At 31.2% G+C, this 16,299-nt stretch overlaps 1 protein-coding gene across 1 annotated transcript in view; it reads right to left on the bottom strand.

The window, feature by feature from the left end:
* Positions 1 to 16,299, bottom strand: part of CDH18 (cadherin 18) — a 318,315-nt gene that overhangs the window by 32,861 nt on the left and 269,155 nt on the right. The window contains exon 8 of the mRNA XM_068532070.1: positions 4,121 to 4,242. Within this exon, the coding sequence (XP_068388171.1) occupies positions 4,121 to 4,242 (122 nt within the window). The remainder of the gene's footprint in view (positions 1 to 4,120; positions 4,243 to 16,299) is intronic.

Below are 16,299 nucleotides of genomic sequence, written 5' to 3' on the forward strand. Positions count from 1 at the left end.
TTTCAATTTTTATTACTTTATTGGCTCATGGCTTATTTAAAAGTGTCTTTCTTCATTTCTGATGGAGTTTTTCTAGCAATATTTTTGAATTAGTATCTTGCATTATTTTATTGTAATAAAAATGAGGCTAATTCTTTGAAAATTATTAATACTTGCCTTGTGGTCCTGAATATGGTAAATTTTGGTCAATGTTTTGTGTAAATTTTGAAAGAATGCATAATCTAAAGTTGTTCAATGCAATGTTCTATATTTGTTAAACAGTAAAGTTTGTTAATTGTGGTATTCAATTTTTAGTTTCCTTAATAAAATTTTATGTGATTATTCTATCAGTTTCTGGCAGAAGCATACTAAAACTCTCAGCACAATAATCTTCACTGTAGACATTTCTTAAATATTTTGGTGATTTTATTTTAACATATTGATACATACTTCTTTAAGTTTACATTATATTTGTTTGCTTTTTATTTTTCTACTTGTTCCATATTTATTATCTTATTTTTTGGTTTTTAAAAAAATTACCATGACTTCTACCTAGCTATTATAAATTTGTGTACTAAGACTTTCTCTTTTATTTTGCTTATCTTGTGTTATAAAACAAAACTATATCTCAACAGCAAATATGAAAATTTGTCATTCTAACTTTGAATTTTAAAAACGTCACAGAAATTCACAGGGTTACTTTGGAAATATTAAATTGGTTATAAACTTCATATTTTATTCTTTACATTTTAGTTTTGAAATATGCCCTTCTAGAATCCTTGAAAATAGGTCCTATATAAAACGATTTTTTCCCTTTATCTTTGTATCATAAAATATAAAAAAGCAAGATAAAATCACATGCAACAATTTTGTAAATGTGTGAATTATTTAATTGAATGAACATTTTAATAAACATAATAAAGGCCAAGAAATAAAACTGTCAACATCACTTTATTTAGGAGTATTTTAAATTCCAATTTCTATTATCTTGTTAGTTACATAGTCTTTTACTATTTTATTACTTAAACTAAAAATTACTGTATTCATTCTTGACACATAAAATCTATTATAAATTAATAGCTTATCAATTACCCCAAATTTAAGGAGTTTAGAATATTTTAACTTTGTCTCCTTCCTTCTGATACCTTGTTCCCATGTATACTATGTATATTTTAAACCCCAGAAAATATTCCTTTGTTTTCTATTCACTCATTAATAATTTATTGTCAACAATATATTTACTGATTGCTTTGGTCTTTAAGGATTCTTGCCACTCCAAGATACCAATTTGATTATTTTCTTTTTTCTTTTTCCAAAAAAAGCTTTAATGTGTGCATTGGCAAGGAATTTTCACTTTTTTTTTTGCCTAAATACGAGTTTTTCTTGTCTTTATTTATTTATTTATTTATTTATTTTATTTATTTATTTTTTTAAGCCCCTTCCCGGGCCGCTGGCTTCCCAGACCGCGCCTCCCCGGAGCCGCCGCACCCGCCGCCGCGTGCCCCAGACCCTTGTCTTTATTTTTAAGGACGATTTTTGGTACACAAAAGAATTCATGGTTGTCAGATAGTATCTCTGGCTCTTTGGATTTATCTTATCTTTTTTTTTTTTTTAATCTTTCATTCTTCCTGATTAAATAATCAGCTTTTGAAATTGTTCTTTTAAAGGTTTTGAGTATTATTTTTATATTCTACATACTAATCCTTCATTGGATAAACGGTTTGCAAGTATCTTTTCCCACTATGTGGTTTTTCTTCTTATCCTCTTAACAGGATCTTTCAGAAAGCAAAAATATTTAGTTTTGATCAAGTCCAACTTATCAATTTTTTTCTTTTATGGATTATGCTTTTGTTGTCATCTAAGAACTCTTTGCCTGGCACTACATCCGTTTTTTACCCCTAACAGTATTATGTCTTTTTTCTCTAGATGTTTTAAATTTTAAACTTAATTTTATTTCTGAAATTTTATTTCAATTCATCTAGGTATAGTTATTTTTGTAAACAGTTGCTTAGATTTTTGTTTTTGTTTTTCTCTATGCTTCTTGAATTTTTGACTTGTTGCTTGCCAACAGTATGGAAAGATTTTCAGTCATGATCTCCACAAATATTACTTCTGCCCAATTCTCTTTTTTAATATCCCTCTGAGAATTGTATAACTTGTGTATTAAGCCTGCATGCTCCATATCCTTCATATTCTTATTAATGTTTTCTATCTTCTTGTCTTTCCACGCTTTAACATGAATATTTAATCTAACCTACTTTCCCGTTCACTATTTTCTCTTCAGCTATGTCTAATCTGTTATTAACAAAATTGAAATCCTATATTAAGTGGCTGAATTTTTTAAAATCTAAATTTTCTATTTGCATGTTTAACATTTTTCTCAATTGTACTTGTATAATATATGTTAAGAAAATAATTCCAGGATGTGTGCATCCATTTCTAACACAATTGAAGTATGATTTGGTAAGTAAATCATTATGTATGTAAAATTCTTTACTGCTTTTGAAATGGTGATATGGAAAAATATTTAAGCACTGGAAGTGATAATCTTAATACATTGCTAAGAGTAAACCAGATAACCTGTAAATACTTTCAAATATAATTTTCAGTCATTTTGTCCTCATTCATATTTTCTAATTTTCTTGTGAGAAATGACCATGAGAAAATTTCATGTTTTTACATAAAGTGCCCTCCATTTATATATATGTAAATACCTCCCCTGGAAATATTAAAAACATATAATCAATGATAACTTTAGCAAGCCATAATTGATTGTCCCTCATATACAAATACACAAGGCAATGTTTCTCAGGACTATAATTTTGTCACAAGCTTCAAAATGATTTAAAATAATTTTCGATGATATATTTATTCTGGTTTGCCAAAGATAGTAAAAGGGGCTATCTGACTCAGCTGGACCTAGACCCTTTTGACTTTTCTCAGTTCATCTGTGGCCAACAGACTTCAAGGTGTCCATCATGGAATGCATGGCTCTTTGTAATCCCTTCCCCTAAAGTCATTGTGATTTGCGTCCCGCTTCTGACCAATAGAATGTGGCAAAAGTGTTGATATATCACACTGATTACATTACATTATATGAGACTGTCAGACTCACCAGAGAGACTCTCTTTACTTGTTTGATGAAGTAAGTGGCCATGTTGGGGAAGCCCATATGACACACACACACACACACACACACACACACACACACACACACACACACACACAAACTCTGGGTGGCATCTCAGAACTCTGGGGAACACTGAAGAGCCAAGGAACATCCTGAAGCTCTCAGGTCTGCAGCTGAAAGTAACTGAATGCTACCAACAACCACGTGAGCTCGGAAGAGATCCCCAAGCCTCAGGTAAGAACTCAGCTTGATTACATCTTATGAGACTCCTCCAAAGACCTAGCTAAGCCATGAGCAGAATTCTGATCTGCAGAAACTATGAGATGATAAATATGTGTTGTTTTAAGATGCTAAGTTTGTGTAATTTGTTACACAGCAGAGAAGACAGATGCACATTCCCTTCCCATGTCCCACTTGCTTTATGGGCGTCAAAACACTGGCTTCCCTTCAGAATTGTCATGCTCCTTTAACTGGCTGCCGTGTTACATCCAGATTCATGTCTTATGTTCAAGCTCTTCTCTCCATCCTTCACTATCCCCACCTCCACCAATCATTCACACTCTTCATGTTAAAACCTAATCATCTTCTAGTATCAATACCACTCAATGGCCACTGTATGTGACTCCCTCATTCCCTCCAAAATACGTAGACCAGGCCAGTCTCTCCTCCCCACTCTAGTCTCTAAGCTTCATTAGGACAGGAAAAGTTCACTGTTTCCTCCTCATTTAATACAGGGCTGTACCCAAATCATTCAATATCATTTTATTCGTATAATAAATGCATACATGAATGAGTTCATTTGTTGAATTACATTTGGGGTCTGGAGAAAATGTATTTTCTATGAGTCTCAAAAAATCTATTTGGTACTTAAAATAAAGCTTTATAAAATTATTTTTTACTAAGCACAAAAATAACACTGGGGGATCTTTGAGGATTATACCTAAGAATAATAGAAATAGAACTGCTTATTTTTCTTCCATTCAAATGCTAGGAAGGAAAAAATTAACTTACCTGGCCAGGCTTAGAATTTTCACAGACAACAATATCATATTCCCTGGCAAGTTCGGGCGGATTGTCATTGACATCCAGAACTCTAATAACCACTGTGACATGGCTCAGCAAACTCGGATTGTCTGCAAAACACATAGGGATGCATTTAGTCTTTCCATGCATACTTTACAGGCTTGGTTTAAAACCAATCTCCTTAATACTGTAGCTTGTCACTAGCCCCATATGCTGCAGCAGGACTTTTGGCAAAAGACATCTTTATGATGGCACTCTTTGTTAGAACTCATTAACTTACAGAAAAATGAAAAATGAACACCAAGGCATGACATGAATGCTAAAATGATATTTTGTCATATCAAGGAAATTACATGTTATTCAGGAACTGAAATGGGAGAATAGTTGTCAGAATTCATTGTATGCTGTCAGAGTCTAAGGGATGAACAACTGGTTTCATCATTAATCTAAGAAAAACAGAGTAGTTGGGGAAAAAAATCACATGATCTTTAAAACATTCAAGGTTTCAAGTCTAAATCAACTTGGAGAAAATAGAAAGTAAAGTTCTTTACACCAGGGTAAAATTTTTCTTACAGGAGAATATATGCAGTTTGTGGTGTCAAGTCATACTTGCGGAAAAATAAAGAATAATTTAAATTAGAACTTAGCATGGTATTCATATATAACTCTGGTAAACATCAAAATATTACAGTTAATATTTTAAAATACTTCTTGAGTGCAGTCTTCTCATATTTCAGTAAGTTTATTAGTTCTGAGATATAAGAAAAGATAAATGTTTGGTTTATTTTATGCATCAAAGCTAAAAACTGAAGAATTCATAATGGAAAAATTAATGAGAAGGCAAAAACTAAACACATTAGGAAAAAGGGAATATATATACATACACAGAAGATATTAAAGATAATGGATTTTTAAATTATCCATTAAGAAAATGGATGGATTAGACATGCCATAGGTACTTTTAAAAGAAGTAGAAAATCAGAGTAGTACTACAATAACTAAAGAAACTCAATTTTTAGGTAAAAAATCAGGCCTAGATAATTTTAGCTAAAGTTAAAGATACAGGTAACTTCAGTCTTATACATCTTTTCCCCAGAAGACAGAGTAAGGAGGAAATACTCTACAATTTGTTTTTTGTGGCCAGTAAAACTTTCACATCAATACCATATGCTCCCACTCATGAGAGATATTAGCTGTCATTGGACTAAACAAAATAATACCAAACCCACTCTACTGGAATGGAAATGAAAGCCTGTCATCAGTTTAGTTCTAGGAATGCTTGCATAGTTTGGCATTAAACCAAGGAAAGAAAGAAGGGAGGGAGGGAGGGAGGGAGGAAGGAAGGAAGGAAGGAAGGCAGGCGGGAGGGAGAGAAGAAATGAAGAAGGGAATTTTAAAAAGCATAAACATTATCCAAAAAGTTAATGAATTAAAGGAGGGACAAAAAAACACATAGATGCTTATCTTAATACACATAGAAAAAAACAAAAAATAAAATTTAATATCCATACATTCTAAACAAAACAAAGCAAAATAAAAAAACTCTTAGCAAACTAGGAACAGAATGTATCCTCTCAAGCTGATTAAGGATACGTTCAACAAACAACAACAAAAAGTACAACAAACACTATTCTTAATGGTCAAAAACTAACAAGAGTTAATAAACAAAGCTATAAGGATCCTTGAAATAAATCTAACAATCTAATGGTAGGCTTACTACCATTCTGTGTTCTGCGGGGAAGTTAAACTGAATCTAACCTTACTGTAGATGCAACTAATGATCTGTAGGACATGCACTCTCAAGGGAGCCTCAGGAGATACGGATAAAGAGTTATGAAAACAGAATGTCAGAGTAAGCTTAACGTCATTACTGATGCAAATTGAATAATTGCTGTCTATTTCCTAAAAGTAGGATGGTGTATAAAACCTGTAGCTTTAAATTCCAGATAATTAGAGCTGAAACCCCACTACAGTTTTGTAACCACTTGTGGCGTACCTACACTCATTCTAGTATTTTCTGCTCAATAATGAAATTAGCTAAATCTATATTAGTAAATTGGCAAGTTCCTTTGGGTTTTTATTTCTCATTTCCCACAGTCCTAGGGTTAGTATTCTACCCTTTGGATGCCAATCACTTTACCTATAAATGTGAGCATATTCATGTATGTGAGAAGCACTTTGCTAAGGCAAAAATTGGATAATGTCCCTGGAGTTCTTAATGCAACATTTCTATTACTGTTACTATTATTTTTAGGTCCATGCTTCATTTCTAAAAATCAGTTTTCAGTCCTTTTGATGGCAGAGTAAATAAAATACACCATATTCAGACAAACGTCAGTAGGAGGCCCTTTCCAGAATTCTTAAGGAACATGAACTTTGGAAAGTTATTTGTTATTTCTATACCTTAATTATTTAATCTGTAAACAGGAATAAGAATCATGTAATGTGCCAAACTGTGTTTTTGAGAAACAATTAAGGAAGCTATGTAAACTTTAAAACACTGAGACTGGGAGAGAGCAGAATACCAATTTTAATCCTTTCTGAAAATGAAGGACAAAACAGAATCAAGAACAAAACAGATGGCACACTGACAATCCTATACATGTGCGTTTCGGTACAAACTATCCTGTACTATGTACAAATCATCCAGGTTTTATGCAGTACAGGTGGAACAGGAGCTCACATCAGCAGAGCGCCCCCTATGGAGATAAGGATGCAGTGAAGGTTGTATCCCAGTGCAAATGCAAATGGCATGTTAAGATATGTAGAGGGGAATAAAGACACAGACCTACTAGAGAATGGACTTGAGGATACGGGGAGGGGTAAGGGTAAGCTGGGACAAAGTGAGAGAGTGGCATGGACATATACACACTACCAAACGTAAAATAGATAGTTAGTGGGAAGCAGCTGCATAGCACAGGGAAGTCACCTTGGTGCTTTGTGACCACCTAGAGGGGTAGGATAGGGAGGGTGGGAGGGAGGGAGACACAAGAGGGAAGAGATATGGGGACATATGTATATGTATAACTGATTCACTTTGTTATAAAGCAGAAACTAACACACCATTGTAAAGCAATTATACTCCAATAAAGATGTTAAAAAATAAAAATAAATAAAAAAGATATGTAGAGGATTCACAATAACTTGAAGAATAATCGATTTTATCTAGTGAGTTACTTTGAAAATCTGATATGAACTTGCTACTATGTTGGGCTCTAGAGAACACAGAAACGGTGAAATATGCCCCCCTCTAGATTTCCCATTATCAATATGGATTGGAGAAAACAGATTCAATATTAGTATTTTTTCAATTTGTCTTCTTTGAAATTGTGACTTATGTATGTAACATATGTTTACTGCAAAGCCATTATTACTTAAATATGCCCTCCTAAAAACCTAAATCATATTCATTAGTATATGTAGCAAGGTTTACTGGGAATTCAGTAGATTTCTAATTATTCATATCCTGAAGTTAGCATTAAATAATTGGAAAATATATAAATATATTAAATTTTCTTGTTTATATCATGTAGATTATTTTTCTGAAAATGTGGTTTCATTCTTTTTCTTTATGAAAATTCACTCACAATGAAAAACCTTATATACTTCTAAAATACTAAACTGCAGTGATTACAAATTTAATTAAATGATTACATTTATAGCTGTCTAAATTTCATAAATGTCCACGCTTATAACAATGCATTAATAAATTTTATTTTTGTAGTCTGCTTCTTTGATTTCTATGAAAAGATTTCACTATAAGCAAATATCTACAAACCAAAACAGTCTGCACTCTCAAAAGTTAATATGCACAGGTGATAGAACATTTTAACATGCTTGGCTAACATTTTATTTATGAACAAACATGTTTCCACCATTTCCTTAAACAATTTATATAAAAATAAGTTTTGCAAACAAGTTAAGTGCTCAAGTGAACCTCAAATATTCCACATGATATATATGTTTGGAAACAAAGGTAGTTTTGATATTTTTTCTTGTCTTTTTAAAATCTTGTATATGAAAGTCATTTAATATATAGGCAAAAAATAAGATAAAATAGTTAATAAGTAATAGAAACTCATTAATATGTATTTAATATATGTAAGAATTACTTTATGGATAAAATTATCACAATGTCTGGTACGTGCCTGGTGTCCCTAATATGCCCTTTTTTCTCTCCTTCTTTCCCTTCTTTATATCTTGTTTAAATATTAATTGAGAAGTCAAATATTGTAATAAAAATAATTTGTCATAATGGATAAGAATATATATCTGATATCTAGTAGATTAATCCTCTAACATCTCTTTCCTGTAGTCAAACAAAATGGTTTAAAATAAAGCATTCTGTGATTATTATACAGTAGAAAACTAAAGCAACCCTACATGTTTTAGATCACTTACTTATTTCATAATAGTTAAAGAAAACTAATACTTGCCTAGAAGCACCTTCAAAAATTATAAGGCAATTAGAAATGCATCACTCAAAACTCATTCCATGCATTTATTTAATTTTTTGTCAGTTTACAATATAAAATCTTATTAACACCCTGGTCATCAATAAAGATCCCAGGTTGAAGTGAATTACTTAAAATAAATCTCAGCTTCCTTAAGGACATTATTTTTTTCCTAGTTACCCATAGATCCTCCAACACTTCTAATATGTCTTTAGTGTTATTGCCTGAGATTAGTATAAGTTGGAGGCTTCAAAACTTTGTCATATCTTTGATTTCAAGAATGAACACTGTCTTTGTTCTACAAATCAGAACTGTAGTCAAAATAATTCACCTCTATGTGAAAATCATTACATTGGGATGGGCAATCTAAGTATTTGCTATTGATTATAAAATTAATTAAAAATATGTTTTAAAAAAACTCTATTAAAATGTCACAATTGGCCCATTCAATTATATTAAAGAATCTAACACATGTAATGTTTATTTTCTATGTTTTAAGTAATAATTCAGTTTTAACATTTATTTTCCATCTTGGTCTATTCTTCTGTAATGCCTATGAACTATTATAGCTTTTATCTTTGTTAGGGTTCCCAAAATTCAGCTTGTGATCAACTATTGTTCTGTCCTTTGAGCTTATATTTGCAGTCATATTTTTATGCTGCCTAAAAGTTCACTAATAAAATAAATCATTTTATATTCTTTTTCATTTTCTCGTGAGCAATATAAGGATAATAAAAATTTTCTTATCATATACAGCCAACACCTCAAAGTGGTTTTGTTAATTATAACAAAATAGCTAACAAGAATTCATTAATACAAATTAGATACATATATATTTTAAATATTTGTATTACAATATTTGACTACATAATCATTCACCAATCTCAGATCTCTGGATGTAGAGATAAAGTCTTATCTCTGAGAATGGATGGGCTGCTTGGGGTTACTGTCATCAATCCTGTAAAAACCACATGCACTGCCTCGTCGAAGAATCCAAAATTGATTTAATCCAGGTGAAGGAAAACATGAAGATAAATTCAAAATAATTTAAGTACAGCAACATTTTTTAATGAAATTCCCTGAAGTTTTATAATATATTTATTATATAATTTATATAATATTATAAATTATATATATTATATATATATATATATATATATAAATAAAACTGTTGGTATGCATGGAAGAGAGTCCAGTGTTTATGGTCAAAGTTGTCATGATAATTAAGTAGATAAATATTAGCATTTATAACAAATTGTGGGTGTGTTGTAAATTCACGTGTAAAGTAAATTAATCTTGATTCTTACCTCTCATTATATATAAAACATGGCTCAAAGTACATCATAGACCAAAACATAAAACCTTATATTTAAATATATAGTAACTAATATGATAAAAGCTTTATTACCTTATGTTTTAGCAAACATTTCTTAGATAATGCCAAAAAAGTCAAGAATCATAAAATAAACCAACAATACACAATTATACTTTTTCCAAAAACTTACCCTTCCTCGAACAGCTCTGTAAAGTAATGTTTATTAAGAAAATGAAAAGATAAGACACAGAATATGAAAAAATATTTGAAAAGCAGATACCTGATAAAGTCATATATCCACAATATATTAAAATCTCAAAACTAAATTCTAAAAAGCTAAACAACCTTATAAAAATGTGCACAAATTTTAACAGCAATTTCACCACAGCAGATATATAGATGTAAGCACATAAAAATATTTTCAGCATCACTAGTCTGTAGTGAAATGCAAATTGAAATAACAATGTTATGTCCCTACACACTAGAATGGGGGGGTGGATACACTGACAATGTCAAGGCTGAGGAGTAACTGTTGGTGGCAATGGTAATAGCCACTTTGGGAAACAATTCGGCATATTTTTTATAACTTAAACATACTATTTGGCCCAAAAATTCCACCTCTACCTCTTGACCCAAGGTAAACTAAAACATATGTCCTCAGAAAATCTGATTGTAAATATTGATAGAAGCTTTATTTAGAATAGCTAAAAGGTGGAAACAAGTCATATTTCCATCAACAAATTTAAAAATAAACAGTGTGGTATACATTCATATAAGAGAATAACTGGTAATTACCTATTGATAATGTCATGGACAGATATCAAAAGCATATGCTATATGAAAAAAAGCCAATCAAAAGAGTCTATATGTTTTACCTTTCATTTTTATTACATCTAGGAAAAGCAAAACTATTGACTCAGAAATCAATCACTAGTTTCTAAGATTTGGAAGTAGGGGAAGGGAAATCATTTCAAAGAGAACTTTCTGAAAGTGATAGAATTATGCTATATCATTTTTGTGGCATTACTCATATGACTAGATGTCTCTGCAAAATTCACCAAAATTTATACTTAAAAAAAAGTGATGTTACTATGTAAATTACTGCTTTATAAATCTGACTTCTAAACAAAACAGTGGTATATTCTGAGATTTTTGATTTGGAGCCAAGAAACAGTATCACTTAGTTTAGATATTAATTGTATTATGAATAATGATATTAGATTTTTAAATTTAAATATTATGGAAATAAAGCTTTAATTAATAAATATTTGTTTAAAAATGTGTAAAATGGCCTAAAAAATCACAAAATTCTCAGAGACAAATTTTACAAAAGATGCATAATACTTCCACATGAAAACTACAATACATTGCTGGGAGAAATCAAGGAATAATTAAATTAATGGAGATATATACCATATACATGGATTAGAAGATTTGACACTATTAAAATGTCAATTCTCCCCAAATGATTTATAAATTTTAATCCAATACCAATCCAAATCTCAGCAGCTTTTTTTCTTTTTTTGGTAGAAATTGGCACACTGTTTCTAAAACTTATAAGGAAATGCAAAAAAAATCCAGAATTCTAAATCCATTGTGAAAATGATGATCATAGTTGTAAACCTTTTGCTTCCTGATTTCAAAATTCTCTGTAAAGTTACAGTAATGAAGATAATGTGCCATTGGCATACAGACACATATAGTAGTGTAGACAAAGAAATCAATAGAACAGGAAAGAGTATCCAAAAATAGTAACAGGCGTATATGGTAAATTGAGTTTTGTCAAATTTTCCAAAGTGATTCAGTCATTTTCCTGTATGGGAAAATAATCTACTCCCATCCCTACATCACTCAGGCACAAACAATTCTAGATGAGGGTTGAACCTAAACTTACGAACTAAAAATACAAAGCTATTAGAAGAAAATATTCACAGTCCTGGGTAGGCAAACATGTTATAGACAAGGCAAAGGGATGACATTATAAAAGAAAAACTGATAATGTTAACTCATGATAATTATAATTGTCTGTTCTTCGAAAAATACAGTTAAGTAAACAAAACAGCAAGGCTCATAATGGAAATATTCATATTATGTTATATCTCCAAGAATTTATGTTCAGAATATAAAAATAATTCTTACAATATTTAATTATAAGAAATCAACTCAAAACAAAGTGGGCAAATGCTATCACAGAGTAATATATACATATGACCAGTACAGATGTGAAAAACTGTTTAGCATCTTTTATCATTAAAGATACAGAAATTAGTAACACAATGTAACTCTACTACACTCCCAAATGAATGGCTAAAATTTAAAGAGATTATCCACTCCAAATGATGAGGCACAGAGCCAGAATTCTCATGTTTTTATTTTTTATTTTATTTTTTTATATTTTTTCATATACTGCAATTTTATTTCAATCGCACAAATGAAGTTAGCATGTGGGAAATTTAAATGAAACAGTATGGTAAAAGTAGCAGAGAACCAAAAACTCTAATAAAGAAGTACACCTAAAGCATGAGAATTCAACATTCTTTACTGTTCCATCTTCAGTTATGATTGACACTTGACGCTTGCAAATTTTGAAACAAACTTTGAGATCATGATGACTCTCCTGAAGAGATTTCAGCACCAGCACTAAGATTTGTACCTTCACTTGGTTTGCAATTGACTTGTTAGCCATTTATATAGTGTATAGTACGGATTTGTCCCAGGTCAGATCACAGTGTTGAAGGAAAGAAGTACCTTCCTGTAATTAGAAAGGATCCCCTAAACTGCACTCAGCTTAAGACATCCAATGTACAAGAGCACGAAAACCATCAAAATATTGTGGCTCCAAGGAACATAGTTTTGATAAGGAAAATAACCTAAGCTTCTGTTTCCCATTTTAATTACTGAAATCTCTAACAATGACAAATGTTACAACAACATTGAAAAATAGTTTGTTTTTCATAAATTTAAACATGCACATATTGTGTGATGGAAACATTCAGCTCATAGGTATTTATCCAGAAAAATGAAAACATAGCCATACAAATACTGGGGTACAAATATTTATAGGAGCTTTACAAATAATAGCCCCAAACAGGAAACAAATTGACCGCTCACCAACAGAAAAAGAGACAAATTATGTTATATTCATAAAGGGATATTATTTATAAATAACAAGAAATAAATTACTGCTACTAAGAAATATGGTTTAATTTCAAAATATTATGTTGTTCAAAAGCAGCCCAAAGTATATATACTGTATGCCCCAAATCTTATACACTTGTTGATTCCATTTATTTGAAATTCTATAAATTGAATGTCACAGAATAAATCACAATATTGTTATCTCTGAGGAATGAAGGGTAAGGGGATTGACTGTAAAGGAGAACCACTCTGAAGGTACAGAAATGTCCTGTATCTTGATAGGGATGTGATTACATGGAAGTGTGCCTTTGAAAATCCACTGAAGTGTAAGGAGATCTGTACGTTTTAGTAAATGTCAGTATTATCCTTTTTTTAAAAAAAGACCCTTAGTTAAGGAGAAGAGAATGCTCATACATCCTAGACAGAATCCTATTCTAATTACTGGCATACAGTTGATTGTGGGCATCAACTAAGTAAGTGTTACACAAAATCAATCATAGCTAAGAGAGTTTAATTAATGTATTTTAACAGGGCTCCAATGTAAAATCATTTTCTAAATGTTGACATAGATGCTAGAATATTTTATCATTATATATAATAATTTATAAAAATGTATTTCCAACTTTTTGATCTGTGTGCTACTTTTTAGTAGTTTCCAAAATGTAATTTTGTCCCTAAGCCCCATGAAGATGTACCAAGTAATGACTGATATTAACTTAGCATATAGTTCAGTCATATTTATAATAATGATAAGAACTGACATTTATTATGACACCATGTGCCAGATACTGGGTGAAGATACTTCATTTAATCCTTACTGTAATCCTTTGTTATAGATAAGAAAATATGTAATATTTTTGTTAAGTAATTTCCCCAAGTTCCAACTACTTATAATGAACGGAAACAGAATCTAACTAGAGCCTCCCTTACTTCAGATTTAGTATTCTTAAGTATTATGCATTACTGCCTACTAGAAAATGTAAGGACTTTATTGATAATACAATGATAATTAATTACACATAAATCAATACCCTTCATGAATATAGAAGTAAAAGTGGAGAAGTATATATAATGAAAACAATAAAAAAGCCAGAGCAGTCTACATTTATAAAAAATATCTAAAATGTGTCCAGATTCATATACAAGATATTAAAACATCTCTTCTATAACCTTTAAATTCTTACAATTTCAAGGAACAAGAAAGGTGAGACTTAGGACAGTCAGTGTAATTTTGGAACTGAATACAAACATTTTAGAGTGGAATTTTTCTGCATAAAATGAAATCTATTAGTTGAGATCTTTAACTCACATATTAAACATACACACTAATTTCAGAGTCAATCATTGAAATATCGTTACATATTTATTAAAAACATATGTTAAACATTCTCTTTTTGAAAAACATTTGAGAATACTTCTAGAAATATATGCTCTTAGTATGTACACTCTTGGTATATACCTAGAGAAGTTTTTCACATGCAATAAGAACCATGTATAAGACAAGTAATATCAGCAATATTAATAATACCTGAAGCTATAAAAAATAGAAAACAACCCAAAGCCATTGGAAGTTGTATGCATTAGTTAAAATACATTTATTTTCTCATCACAGTGAAAATGAATAAATTTTTGCTGTACTTCTCTACATGGATGAATCTTTAAAACACAGCACCAAAAAAAAAGAAAATTCACAGAAACTGCATATAATATTAGGCCACTTATATTTACAATGCCCATGAGTCAATAAATATAAAGATGTAGTTATATACATAAATATAGATAAATGGCCAAACTGTATTTGGTAAAACTATAAAGAAAACAAAGGAACAAATAATACAAAATTCAATATTGATGAGCTCTGGGTGGAATGGAGAGGAATGTCACAGTGAGGCACATGTAAAGCTTATTTCTTCAAGGTGGGTGGCTCTTAAATTAGTGTTTATTTTATTACTTAAACTGACTATATACTTAAGATATCAATATATCAATATTTGATATATCTTACAACACCAGTTGAAAAATAGTTGGTCCAATTATTTTAATGTATCCATATATTAATAGAGATATGTGTGTACATACACATACATATACATATCTTCCATTATTTCAAATTATGTTCTAATTACCAGCTAAGCACAATTTTCATAGTTTTGTTTATCAGTGTCTTCCTTTAAGGGTTTTACAATTTGTACTTTTATAAAACTTTCTCTTTTCCTAAGTCATAGTCATATTATCCTACATTTCATTTAAGGTTTAATTTTTTTCTTCCACAAATTGGAAGTGCTTATTTTTTATGGTTGTGAGGTAGCTAAATAAGTGTACTTTCATTTTTTTTTTTTTTTTTTAAGTATTGTCCCCACCCCAGATCTACAGAGTCAGAGACTCTGAGGGTGAAGCCAAATAATCTTGTTTTTTGTTTTGTTTTTTTTTTTAATTAATAGCTACTTTATTTATTTATTTATTTATTTATTTTTAGCTGTGTTGGGTCTTCGTTTCGTGCGAGGGCTTTCTCTAGTTGCAGAGAGCGGGGGCCACTCTTCAACGCGGTGCGCCGGCCTCTCACTATCGCGGCCCCTCCCGTTGCGGGTCACAGGCTCCAGACGCGCAGGCTCAGCAGTTGTGGCTCATGGGCCCAGTTGCTCCGCGGCATGTGGGATCTTCCCAGACCAGGGCTCGAACCCGTGTCCCCTGCATTAGCAGGCAGACCCTCAACCACTGCACCACCAGGGAAGCCCAGTGTACTTTCATTTTCAGAGTCAGATGACGTACCTCTGTCTTCAACTGTTTGTTGCAGTGGCTGTCCATTCTCCCCACTGGCCTGCCAATAACTGTCTTTTAGCAATTCGCATGGTTTTCAAAGGATGCAAATTGTATTAACACATTTATTTTTCAAAATTGCTACATGATTTAATATGTCATCAATGTTAGTATATGTTGCTTTATGTGTTTGTTTGAAAATATGTATTCTTTAAGTTTACTGAAAAATATATATACATATATATATGTAGTTAAACTCAAGTGTTTTTCTTTTGTTCTTTGAAACACTTTTATCATTACTGACTCTTTGGTCTGCTTAATAAAATGTTTCTGAGAGACATCTGTTACCATTTTCCTCCATGATTATGTTTTTTGTTTATTTTGAATGCATTTAATTAGGTGCATACAAGTTCCAAATGGTTACATCACTGGGTGACTTTCTTATCATCCTGATAGCTTTTTGTTTTAAAGCATATTTTGTCTGATACTAACAGTTCTGCCAG

Source organism: Eschrichtius robustus, chromosome 2 (assembly GCF_028021215.1).
Source record: "Eschrichtius robustus isolate mEscRob2 chromosome 2, mEscRob2.pri, whole genome shotgun sequence".
In the NCBI taxonomy this organism is placed as follows: Eukaryota; Metazoa; Chordata; class Mammalia; order Artiodactyla; family Eschrichtiidae; genus Eschrichtius; species Eschrichtius robustus.